Genomic DNA, 14,097 nt, shown 5'->3' with positions numbered 1-14,097 from the left:
TCACAGGTGGTCAAATCTAACAAATAGGTTGTTAATACAACCACACATCACCAGACATTAGCTGATACAACAAAAAACAAGAAAAGGTAGCTGATACAATCATCAAGCTGAGCAAACAAATAATTCTGCAAAGAAACTCAAGTATTAGTTGTTATTGTTATTTATTTATTTTTATAGGCATCACTGCTCTGAGTTGCATAAATGGCAGTCATATTCTACGAAATTCATTGCCTCTTTCATAGAGGGGAACACCAATACATGGATATAATACACTGACCCTTGTAACTATTGAAATTCCTCTTTCATGTTGGACCATATATCCATATAAAATTTTTGGTACCATTTCAAAAGCAAGATCATCATTACTCTAACTTGAGACATAACACAAACATATAGTCTTCAAAATCACATCTCATGAAAAATCCAAAAGAAACAAAACACAGAAAAAGATATAATAAATTCTTAATTATTCCACATACAATCAAAGAACAAAACTTCAAATCAAACAACCAAACTTCAAACCAACATACGGCTTCCATAGCCTTCAGAAGCAAACAAATTGGAGTCGTAAGAGTACTTGAGCTTCTCAACCATTGGACACTCCTCAAAGAGCAACACACTGACTCTCCTCACCTCGTTCAGCAATTAGATCAGAACACCATGGTTCGTACTGTGGAAGTTGGATGTACTATGGGGGGACATGGGGTTTACCGTTTTGGGAGAGGGATTGGACTCTGATTTGCTCTCCAATCGAGCTTCCGTGGGTGATGGAAGAGGAGAAAAGAGAGGGAGGGGGAGAAACGTTGAAAATAAAGAGAGAGGCGCGTTGGAAATATATATTTTACATAATTCGCGACCAAAATTTTTTTAGTAGCCAATTAATTTTATAAATCCCTTCAAAATTTAAAAGGTCTCCCTCCAATTATTTTAGTTTTTTGGCGACTAAAAAATAAATTAGTCGCTGAAAATAAATTTTTGGCAACTAAACTTTTGGTCACCAAAGATAAAAAGTAAATTTTTATTTTTTATTCAGCGACTAAATAATTTTAATAGTTAAAACTAACTATACAACAACTAAAACATTTTTTAGTCGCTGAAAACACACTATTGTTTGGTCACCAAAAATAAAAAGTAAATTTTTATTTTCCATTCGGCAATTAAATAATTTTAGTAGCTAAAACTAACTATACAACGACTAAAATATTTTTTAGTCGTTGAAAACACATTGTTGGCGACCAAATTTTTGGTAGCTAAAGATAAAAAAACAAATTTTTATTTTTCATTTGGCAACTAAATAATTTTAGTAGCCAAAAATAATCATACAACGACTAAAACATTTTTTAAGTCACCAATTGTGGCATTTTTGGCGACTAAATTTTTTTGTAGTCACCAATAATCAATATATGCGGACCAAAAATTAGTAGCTAAATATTTAGGCTTTTGCCGACCAAAAAAATTTTTGGTTGCCAATATCACAACTATTGGAGACTAAATATTTTTTAGTCACCAAATTTGATCGCCAAAAGTGTATTTTGTTGTAGTGTGTCCTTTATTTTGCTCATTCTTTGAGCCTAGTTTGATTCTTGAAATAAATTAAGTGGAATTATAAATATTATAAAATTGAATGATTGGATCATATTATAATAAAAATGTATGATAAATTGCGTTCATTCATGTATTAATGTAGTTGTATTAATTAGTTATATTTAAATTTATAAAAATATGTAAAAAAAACATCATTAAATAAAACATAAAATAAGGGGTAAATAGCCTTTTCAATTCTAATATGTGGACTTATGATCCTATATCATTTATTATATGAAACATAATTTATATAGGACTCATCAAATTACTAATTCACTACTAAACAAACATGACCTAAAACTATCTGCTATGGGTATTTCTTACCTTTCCTTTTCTCTTTGTCGATCACGTTGGTCAATAAGTAGACTACCTGTACGCCTAAAAAATGACCCCATCCAACCCTAAAATTTGAGGTTCGGACCGGCGAAGCCTAACACCCATTGTCTTGTTGGACAATCTTCACTGTATTTAAAAAGATTAAATTCTGTTGTGTACAAAACAACAACAAGAATAAAAGAAATAGAGAAAATGAGAGAATTTGTTTGATTACAAAAATCAAACTCGAAATAAAAAATAAATAAATAAAACCACAGATTTTATTTTGTTACAAAAACAAAAATAAAATCTGATTAAATAAACAAATAAAAACAGAATAAAATTAAACAACTTACTTGGTTAATTTATTTGAATAACTTTTCTGATCAAGTCCAGTGTTTAACACTGTGTCCTTAAGACAGATTCGTCCTCTCCACGGTGCTTTCAGAATTTGGACGTCTATCTCCCAGGATGAAATGATCTTACCACAAACAATAGCAGCACTACTAATTGTTTGCCTTACAAACACACTAAGTGTTTACACTCTTTCTTTCGGAAATAATATGCAGCAAGATGAAGAATATAATTTGCAGAGGATGGAGTACGAAAATTGGAATGAAATCCAAATGAGAGGCTAGTCTATTTATAGATGTAAATGTGGCTTTTGGTTTTGAATTGAACAGGTATGAAACCTGTTAGATTCAAATTTAAACAGATTTGAATCTGTTTATTCAAACAGATAGAAACGGGAAGGGCTCTGTTTGGATGAGCAATAAATCCAAAACAGTTTAATTCTGTTTGAAAACGGGAAGGGCTCTGTTTGGATGAGTAATAAAACCAAAACAGTTTAATTCTGTTTGAAAACGGGAAGGGCCCTGTTTTTTTTTTTTTTTGATTCAAAAGAAAGTAGAAACAAACCAAACAGAAACGGGGCAGAACAAAAAGAGGGCTCAGAAAAAAAACAGAGAAACTAAGCCCTTTCACATGAAGCCCCAACAATGTCTGTAATCAAAAGATTTGCAATTTCATTTGGGGGATTATCTAAAACTACCAAGTTCTCTACATGATTCACTCCCATATTAGCAAGGCCATCGGCACACTTGTTCCCTTCCCGGAGAATGTGAGAGACATCACAGTTGCATCTCAGCATAAGAAACTTGATGTCTTCTAGCAAGGCTCTATGTGGATGATTGCTGGGGGTGGTGTTGTTGATGTGCAACACCATTTGCTCTGAGTCTGTTTCAATTGTAATATCATGCATGCTTTTTTCCAAAATGATGGTGAGGCCTCAGTAAATACGAGACATTACACGGGCTAATAGGACGAAACTGCGTAATAGTCTCAGGGATATTAGTCTTAGGAATGAGGGCAATAAGGGTTTGGTTCACAATGGGAGGTATATGTTTCTCTTGAAAACACTTTTTAATGAAATCACAAACATTGGTCCCAATCACATCCCAAAATTTTTGGTAAAATATGGCTTGAAACCCATCTCTTCCTGGGGCCTTGAACGAATTAATATGCTTGACAGCCTCCCAAATCTCTTCTTTGGTAATGTTTCTCAGCAATAATTTGTTCTCATCATGTGAAAATTTATGTGTAGCAATATTACACCAGTGGTCAAGGACATCAACAGGTTCATTGTTAAATAAAGAAATAAAATAATTTTGGATGTGATCTTTCACCAGCAGAGGGTCATCAATCCATACACCTTGATCATTCTTCAAAGAATCAATCCTCAATTTTTTCCTTCTAGAAATAGTAGATATGTGAAAAAATTTTGTATTCCTCTCACCTTGAGTAATCCAATTAGCTCTAGATTTTTGAAACCACAAAACTTCTTCTTGAAAGAGAGTTTTGTTATATTGATTGATAAGATCTTTTTCTAGCAAAAAGAGGTTATGCGAAGAGGAGAAATGTTGAGCTTTTTGGATTCCCTCAATTCGAGATAACAACCATCTTTTCCTTTTAAAAATATTTCCAAACACAGCTTTGTTCCAAACAAGAGAGTTAGTAGCAAGAGAACTCAGGTTGTCTTGAAGAAAGGATTCATGCTTCCAAGACAAATTGACAATATTTTTGTAACTAGGATGTGATAACCAAGCTGCTTCAAAACGAAAAGGGCGATTTATAGGGGAGAGTTTAGTTATACCTTCAGTGTAGACCATAAGAGGTGAGTGGTCCGAGTATGTACGAGGAAGATTTCGGACTGCTCCTTCGGGGAAGGTGATCCTCCATTCCGTATTACAAAGAGCTCGATCCAACCTTTCCATAGTATTAGCCAATCCCTGCCTGTTGTTTGACCAAGTAAATTTCGGCCCCGTGCAACCTAGGTCCATAAGCCCACAACGGTTAATGTTATCGAGAAACTTTCTGCAACGGTTACTGTGATTATTCTGTGTGAAACTTCTCCTTTCATTCTGCCCCATGACATCATTAAAGTCTCCTGCCACAAGCCAAAGGTTAAGCATGGAGTTTGAAGATTCTTCAAGGTCATTCCAGAGATTTTGACGCATACCAGGATTTGGACTAGCATAGACTGCAGCTAGCACCCACTCTTCATAGTTCTCTCTTTTCACAGTAGCCTGAATAACTTGAGAGTTGGAAATATGGGCACTGACTGAGACTTGTGTAGGTTCCCAAAGCAACCATATACCTCCTACTCGTCCAACAGGATCCACAATGGTAGAGGCAGTAAACCCCAAGTGGTTAAAGAATAGACCCATTGAGCTGAAAGGGACCTTGGTTTCAAAAAGAGCAACCACATTAGGCCGATGTACTCTAATTAGTTCTCTAAAGTTTCTCCTAAAAATTTTGTTGCCGGCTCCCCGACAGTTCCATAGCATAACAGTCATGGATGATCGGTTAGGAAGGTGGGGTAATGAATCTGTGTTAGCCAGACCAATGAAGTTACGCACTACCTTCTTGGATAGCTCTGATGGCCTTAGGGCTGCCATCTGAGTTGCCTGCAAGGGACGGCCTCCCACGCTCACCCACCTGGGTTCTATATTCAGTTTTATCTCTTCTATCCACCATTCGATGCCTACTTGGTGAATGGCTTCGCTCTCTGGTTCGAGGTATGACCCCACAGAGCTGTGTTTCATCCTGGTGAGTTGCACTTCTGGTATCTCCGGGTCGTCGTTGGAACTGGTGTTGCTGGGGGTACTCATGATTTGTATCAGGCGGTTTTTGTTTCAGATCAAAACTGCCAATGGGGTTTTGGGGAGCTACAGAGGTAGATGGGGAAGGAGTAAGACAAGAAATCTGGACTGGGGTGGGATTAAAAGGTGATAAGGGGGGGTTGGGTGAACTGACCTCTGCATTCATCAATTCCAAGTCGTTGTTAGTGGCTTGCCCCAAGCTAGGATTGTAGCTTGAAGCAGGAATCTCTGGTAAAGTTTGTCCTTCGACAGCTGGGTCCTGATCTTTGTTGAGTTGTCTTTCATCCTTTTGGCCTTTTGAGAAGATTTCCTGAGCTATAGGAGGATTGCCTGACTCACTAGTAGAGGCTGTTCTGTGTGTGTTTACCATGCTTGGGCCAGTGTGGCCTTGATGCTTAGCTCTTTCGGGGGGTCCTACCATGTTCCCATTTTCAGCTAAAGGGCCAAACCGATTAGCAGATCTTTTGTGAATGTAGTTGTTGGGTCCAGCTGGCCGTGCAATGGGGTTGGGCCTATTATTTTTCCTATTCACCAACATCCAAGGCCCAAATTCGTCTCTCTGCCCTCTGTCAGGAATAGAGTGTTTGCCTGATGAACTAGCCGTTTGAGCTTGATCTAGACCAGCACCATGACCGTTAGCTATGGCTACTGTGGTAGCTGGTGTCAGCTCCGGCACCAGTTTGTTACTGCTACAATATTCTTTCCGATGCCCAACTTTCCCACACTGGAAACAGAAGTAGTGTAGATGCTCATACTCCACTATGTAAGTATATTTTCCTATAGCAAAACGCGAAATTAATGGCTTTGTGAGATCAACTTCCACACAGACGCGTGCATACCTTCCTCGAGCGGACATGGCAGTATTAAGATCTACCTTGAGGGGTTTCCCAATCGCCTTTGCTATATGGAAAAGGACCTTCTCATTATAGTACTCAATTGGAAGCTGGGGAAACCTGACCCATAGTGCCGTGGCCACTTCTCCAGCCTCCGATGGCTTAAAATCATGTTCCCAACGCCTTACTGTGAGATAATGATCCATTATGATCCAAGGGCCCTCTGTATATACTCTGCTACAATCGACCATCATTTCGAACTTGATCAAGAAAAACCCCAAACCCAGATCAGTTGCTACAAAGTCTCCTTGGAGTCCCCACATCTTTCTCAATTTGGATACAAGGAGTTTATACCCTAGAGTTTTCCCAAGTAATCTGACAATTAGGTAGTCTTTCCATGGCCTACGAATGTGTTTGATGAGACGCGAAGGAAGCTTGATTATGGGGACGTGAAACCCTAGATCAGCAAACCGATTAAGATCCTCTTCCTCCATTGCCTCATTATCTTCCTCATCTGTAAGAAAATCATCATCTGAAAGTCTCTCTAGGTCGTTGTCAAAAGCTTTCTCATTGGTTTTTGTGGCTGTAAGGGCTTGTTTGAAAGACCTCTTTGGTTGTTCCTCTGTTGGAGATTGAATAGAGTCGTTCATGTCCTGGTCTTCAATAGGTGCTGATGTGCTTTTGATCTTTTTGGTGCTTCGCACCAGATGATCTTCTTCCTCCAGTGATCTACCATTTGGGCCTTTGTCTAGTGTCGCAAGATGATCTGCTTGCGGTGCCATCAGCTAAAACTCCCCTTTGACTGAAAGAGCAAATTGGGGAAGGGCCCTGTTTGGATGAACAATAAATCCAAATCAGTTTAATTTGAATTCTGAATTTTTATTTTAATAAAAAATAAAATTAAATTCAAATGTTTTTGACCCAAAAAGATTAGAAGCCCAACCACACACCACGCACCCGCGCCCCAGCCCAGCCCGTGTGTGGTGATTTTTGGGTCCAATGGGTCTAGCCCATTTTGCCCATAACCTCTCCCTCTAAAACACTTGGGTACCCCTTTGGGCACACCGCAAGTATCTCACCCTAAGCCTTATAAACCCTTTCAAAACTTCCCACCAAATCAATGTGGGACAAGCCAATTTACAACCTTAAGGAATTTCCACCAAAACTCCATTTCCATGGAGCACACTTTGGCTTCAATTTCCCATTCACTCGGTAATGGTTTTGGGCAACCAAATATACCACGTGAATCACAACGCGGCATAGAACGCGTTACCACTTTGACCCGAGTAAATCAACACTCGGGGCCCACCTAAAAAATAGACCGAACTTAGAAAAAAATTCTGATTTTACCCAGAATTTATAACCATTTCCAACATGTCTTGGTTTGATTCATCTTAATTCTCGAAGTGAAGTCGCACCAATGAACCTATATAGAGTTATGGACTTCAGGTTTTGTATATTAATTTATAAAATATAATCTGTATTCAATTAATTTCATATGTTTTGCTTCAGAATTTAAAAATGAATAATCAATTTTTTGAGCTGGCAACCAAGTGAAATTTTTTCATTCCATCAAAGATTAGATTGGTTTGGTTGATATTTTCTCTCCAACGCAACCCTGCTTACACCCCTAGGCCAATGTGCAAGAACAATCTATTCATTTGTATTTATCCACACACTTGCAAGCATTCAACAAGCAGATCCATAAGATAATCAATGAAAGCCTATATTAAATTAAAAGATCTTGGAGAAGACCAAGAATTTCATCTTTTCCAGAACATCTGGTCAATTAATGCACAAACCAATACAAACAATACTATTTTCTCAATAGTGAAATCAAAGAATAGGAACCCTAGCAAATGTACAAAAAACCATGGCCAAAACCCAGTTTGGAAACCGTGATTTCAACAAGGTTAACGAAGCACAACAACGTATACATATCAAGAAAATAATGTATATGCCATCAAAACAATCATAACACCACCACTAGGAGGACCATTGTGAGCACTAGCAGCACGGATGGATTGCAGGGATGGATTGCGTACAATCTGACTTCCACTGATGGAATAGGCCGATTGTGTAGGTACAGTTGCAGGGCATGTAAGGCCTGGTTTCCCTTCCTGGCACAAACTGGCAAAAAGGCCAGGTGGGTATTTCCCGTAGAGGTTGATGTAACTGAACATGATCGTGGCGCAATCATTAGACAAGTCATTTAGCGCATCCACATAAGGGCAAGCAAATTCTTTAAAAGCTGGACAACAGCTATTGGGCACGTACTGCGGTCCTTTGCACTGGCTGGTGATGATGGTGTAGTTCAAAAACTCGAAGTTTACAGGGCAAGCTGCAAATAACATGATGCAAAGATATCATCAAGAATTATTTTAGGGATCCCGACTTTAAAAATGAGACGACAATTTTCTTTACTATATGTTAGTAGCCAAAATGAACCAACCTGATGGCGAACAGCTATTAAGAAATCTGTTCAACTACTCAATTGATCACAAAACCAAAATATACATAGAATTGATCCAAAAAATAACAAGTAGAATAAGTATAAACGCAGAAGATCACAAGGGCCACAACCCTAAACTCAAACAGCCACAGCCTACTCAATATCTCATCAACCCAAAGCTGCATAAACATATTACAAGTAGGCTGAGCTATTTATAAGCATTCAAGAAACCCCAACCAAAAGAACTTTTCAAAAATAAAATAAATCTCAAAATATAAAATATTATCAAAATTAATTATTTAATCCTATTTCTTCAATCAATTCCTTTCCATTTCCCATCAAAACCTAGTTCTAGTAACTTCAAAAACTCAAGCCAGAGATCTAGGTATCATATAATTAACATGTGGTTGTGTTAACATGTAAGCATGTACCCAAGGAATTATCATTTGCATGAGAATGTTCAGACTAGGGGTGGCCATTGGTTCAATGGTTAAGACTAATAACCTTGAGGTTATGGGTTCAAGTCTTGGGACCACCACTTTGTGTATTATGCCAAAGGTTAGCTGTGGATTCAATCTTTACCCTCCCAAACACACATTAATGTGTACTACGTGGGCGTTGTTTTATGAGAATGTTCAGACTCCTATGGTACAAACCTAACACAACATATAGGACATGTCAAACAATCTTGAGAATGTTTTCACACCAGAAAAATAAATAAACAAGTAAAATTTGAACCCTTTTGCTCATCGCTCCATTTTCGATACCAGAAGACAGCACTATACCAGTATGCTATAACTGGCTTTGCCAAAATGTTTGGAAACAAGTTATAGTTGATATGTAAAAGTTTTGAAGGAACAGTGAGTTAGAAAACTGCTTAAACATTGGAGTGATGGAAGAGATCGTGCTCCTCAAGTTTTTTTATATTTCCAACTCAATTCCATATTACTTCATTCCCTAAATACTAGTGTAAACCTCCAAAACAAGCAATGATCATCCCACAAGCAGATGGTATATATATTGAAGGCCACATGATGTCAGATTGAAAATTCACCAAATTTTGTACATAAAAAATGTAATTAGCAACTCCAATATAAGCTGTCATGTGAATTTCAGTATAAGATAAGATAGAGGACATCTTAACATGTCTTGCCAGAAAAAGTAAAAAAAAAAAATCATTTGTGTTTTACTCTCAAAAACCTTAATCCCCAAGATTGCATACCTACTACATTCCACAAAATTAAAAATTATGCACAAAATTTTAAAAACATATGGTCATGTTGTAAAGCCCACACATACCTACTACATTCATTTGAATTGATCTCTCTCAAATAAGCTAAGCTCGATATATATACACATCACTGAAGTCTCCCTTTGTAACTGGAAAGCTAACTAGCAACTAGGGCTTTTCGTCCAAACCGACCCAACCTGACCCGAAAATGAAATGAATGGTCGGATTTGAAAGTAGCAGCGGTCAATAGCGATTGTAAGGACAAGATATTTTCGGATTGGCGGATGGGTCTCGGATCTGAATACACCCCAACCAATTAACCTGACCCGACCGAGAAATATTGCTTTTCATATGTGTATATCAAACCAACTGCAAAACCAACAATTTGGCTCAGTTGCGTTTGAACAGTAGGACTGTCAAGTATTGAATGAATGATCCCCTAATACGAAGTGTTCTGTTTGGTTGACGGCCCAAGGGTGAACCCAACCCAAACTGACAAGTGAACACCCTACTTGAAACAAGTTCAGCTAACTAAATCCGAAGCAACTCTATATTGATTCCCCAACAAACTAAATACTTGATGCTTCGACTCCACTCTAACCAGAAGTGTCATTCTTAATGAGAACCTTTTCTTTTTCTTCTTTTTTTTTCCCCTTGTTTCTCCTTCAGTTTTCCTTGGAGGAGTAACTGGAATGGAATCCCCACCAAGAGGTTGGACAGTACAAAAGCCAACTGGAAACAAACAGTCAAGTTACCAAAACCCAAAAGCATCCTCATTAAAAAAAAAAAAAGAAAGAAATATATCAGAAACCATTTGCCATCAGAGAAGTATTGAATAAATTGACATAAACAGATCCATGTATGCTGTAGCTCCCTAAATAGGGGATTTTTGTGGTTGGATGCCTCAGAAAATGAAAATGCTCAAGACAATATTGATAATTTCTTTAGATATAACAATAACCCAATCGAATCGAATCCAACCAAACTAAACATTGCGGTTGGCTAATCAAGGCTATATACTCAAAGTAAATAAATTCATCTTTCTTTTTTTTATTTTTTATTACTGAATCTGATCTAACCATATGTTAATGTTCAATCATCATATATTTTGCTGAAATTTTAAGCATAAATCCAGCAGATGCATGCATTATAAACCCCCAAAACAAAACAAAACAAAACAAAAATTCAAATGAAAAATAGCCATTAAAGAAATGGATTAAAAAGAGTATAATTGAAAGAAAAAAAAAACACCTGTCTTAGCTTGAAGAAGATTCCGACCCATTAAAGATTTACCCCCAAATATATCATCTGCAATACGCAAACCCACATGTAAAAATTACTATTATTACAATAGATATATATATATATATAGTTTGGCAAGTAAAGTTTGGACTAAAATAGATTATTTTAGTTTAATAAAATAAAATATTTTATAAATATTAAAAAAGTTAAAAGAAAAATTATATTAAACGAAATTTTTTAATTCAAATTAAAATAATTAAAAAATTAAAAAGTCAAAACCAACTCACATTTCAAACGAGGTCATATAAAGATAAGTATTGAGTTTTGCGTACCTGAAATGAAAGAGTAAGCAGATGTAGAGACAGAGAGGCTGGTCACAAGAAAGAAGAAGGCAAGTAAGGCTTGGTTTGGGAAGTGGGTTGGCTTTTTGGCTTTTTGGCTTTTTTGACTATTTTAGCCTGGGCTTAAAAGCTTGGTTTGGGAAGGGCTTTTTGGCTTTTTGGCTTTTTTGAGTTTTTTTGTGAGAGAAGAATGTAATGATTATGGGTTGGATGTGATGTTTTGTTTGTTATGGCTAAAATAGCCTATTTTATTTTTTGTGGCTAAAATAGCCAAAAAAGCCTCCAACCTCACTTGCTAAACAGAGGCTAAAAAAAGAGTCGAAGACGAAGGCAACGAACACTGATTTTTCTGCTCCATTTCCCGAGAAACAAGAGAGAGAAAATATTATTTTACGCAAAAACAGAGAGAATTTTAGGTTCCTTAAACCGCGTCAAAGAGATGAGCTGAGCTGATATTTGACTGGACTCTTCTCTCCACAATCACAATCTCTCTCCAGTTAAACATAAGTGCACCATATATATATATATATATATATATGCGCACTGATAGAGGCCTCGAATTTGCCTCGAAAGTGTTTTTTTTTTTTTTTTTTTTTTTGACTTTGTGTATTATTTTTTTTGTTTATTTTATTTTTTTAAGGTTGTTATATGTAAGGATGTACCAAAAAAAATTAAATATTTCGTACCAGTTCATTGTATAAAAATATATAAAATTAATAAATTGATCAGTCAATTTTGGATCAGTCAATTTTATCACTCAACCGGTCCAACCTAATTGATTGATCACTGCTGGTTAAAATTTATTAATTCCATATAATTTTGTATGATGAGTTGGTGCAGGATGTCCAATTTTTTGGCACACCCCTACATATGACTACCTTTAAAAAAAATAAAAATAAAAAACACAGCCCAATAAATAAAATAAAATAAAATAAAAAAATTTATCAGTCAATTTTATCATTCAATCAGTCTAACCCAACTCACTTGCAAAATATCTAATTTTTTAGCACATCCCTATACATAAACTATCCTTGCAAAAAGAAAAGAAAAAAATACCAAACTAACTGTCTTAAGTTAAAAGAAAAGAAAAAAAAAAAAAAAATTGGGATTCGAGGCCTCAGATTCGAGGCCTCAGACATTTTCGTATATATATATATATATATATTTATATTTATATTTATTTATAAAATATTAAAAAAAAATTCTTCGTGCCTCAAATTGAGTTATCTCGAAAAGCTCAAATTTCTATTTATCAATCGATCGCCCAGGTGACTGGACTAATCACTTGTGTACCATGGTTATCATTTTGTTAACCGTGATTATCAGCCTGACCGACAAAAAGAAATTCGAATCATTCGAGCAACCATTGCACTATTAAGAAATATATTCATCTATAAATTATTTTAAACAACTCCAAATCAACTATTACTTCACTTTTTATTTTCTGTTTTTTTTTTTTACTTTTTATAAATTTTACCATTATTATGAAGTAAAAAGAAAATTCAACTCCCTCTGGTTTGTTATTTCTCTGCTTTTTTTAACTAAATTTTTTTATTTTGTAACTTTTAATTATGTTATTTTATATTAATTATTTTTATTTATTTTTTGTTATAAATATATTACATAAATAGATAAAAAAAAATTAATATATGTATTGTTGACATTTTAAATAATTACATATGAATAAATATTAATAATTAAAATTTTAAATTTTTTCATGTATCAAAAAAATTAAAACCTCATTGATTGGTAATTCACCCTACAATAATTTTACTACTCTCTTCCTTTTCCTTTATGTTTTTCCTTCTCTGGTTTCTCCTACCCACTCAACATTTATGTTTGCTTAGGTTACGAATGTCATGACTCATGTCATGAGTAATCTTTTCACTTTGCTTCTCTTCTTCTTTTTATTCTTATTTCTTCTACTTAACGGCAATAACGGTGTGCCTACACTATTATTGCCATGGTTACTTTTATGGGGAAAAAAAAAAAAGAAAAGAAAAGAAAAACAAAATAAAATCATTTAAAAATTTCATAATATTTAAGATGTTGTGTTTAAATCACAAGCCCATCTTTTAGTGAATCTTTAACAAACGATTTATATAAGTACAAATTGATATTTTAATGTGACAAAATGTAACATTTTTTTGTTGAAGAAGTAATACTAGTTATAATTTAAGGAAATAAAGTATAATTTTTCCTTTTTATTTTTTATTTTTACTACCACTAAAAATTTGCTACTGCATTTGTTTCGTTAAATCTAGTTTAGGTGAAAGATTTTTAGTGTTTAAATATAACTGTCTTAATATACCTTCAGTTACTAAATTATGGTTAAAAAATGGTTGTATTTTGACATTTTCACTTGATTTAATAATTAAGAATATTTGTTGTTTTTCTACTAGTTGGTGTCTCTAGTAGTGTTGGCCATGTATCCTCATTCTTGATAGAGAGAGGCCACATTCACAGGAAAATATTATGATTACATATATTTATGAAAAATAATTTGTGCACAAAATTTTTATATATAAAAAAACTTATTTAAAATGAGATAATTGGGCTTTATGTCTTCCATATAAATAATATATATATATATATATAATTGTGATGTTTTAAAAATTATGAACTGAACTAGTTATGTATATAGAGATCTAAAATAGCTCCACCAACTCATCGGATAATGTGAATTTAATCACACAATGTGAAAAATATATAACATTTGATTGGTTGATTTTCAATTTTTGGTTATCAATAAGGGCATACAAAAAATAAAATAAAAACAGACCACCCTTGTTTCTCTACCAAGGGCTTTTATTTGATTTTTTTAGTTAAAAACTTGCCAAATGCCAAAAAATTAACTTATTTAATAATCACAAAAAACCAAAAAAGGCACATATAACGAATAATATGGGCTTATTCTAATCTATTTTTGTTAGCTTCT

At 34.9% G+C, this 14,097-nt stretch overlaps 1 protein-coding gene across 1 annotated transcript in view; it reads right to left on the bottom strand.

Moving 5' to 3' along the window:
* Positions 1–7,598: 7,598 nt before the first annotated feature.
* The window catches only part of LOC114256848 (GPI-anchored protein LLG1), a 43,781-nt gene continuing 37,282 nt past the window's right edge, over positions 7,599–14,097 (bottom strand). The window contains exon 3 of the mRNA XM_082881718.1: positions 7,599–8,234. Within this exon, the coding sequence (XP_082737844.1) occupies positions 7,834–8,234 (401 nt within the window). The 3' untranslated portion in view covers positions 7,599–7,833. The remainder of the gene's footprint in view (positions 8,235–14,097) is intronic.

This window comes from Camellia sinensis, chromosome 7 (genome assembly GCF_055761805.1).
Source record: "Camellia sinensis isolate YWXY chromosome 7, ASM5576180v1, whole genome shotgun sequence".
Taxonomy (NCBI): Eukaryota; Viridiplantae; Streptophyta; class Magnoliopsida; order Ericales; family Theaceae; genus Camellia; species Camellia sinensis.
Note: the sequence above shows the minus strand (reverse complement) of the source record. Positions and strands in the feature narration are given on the sequence as shown.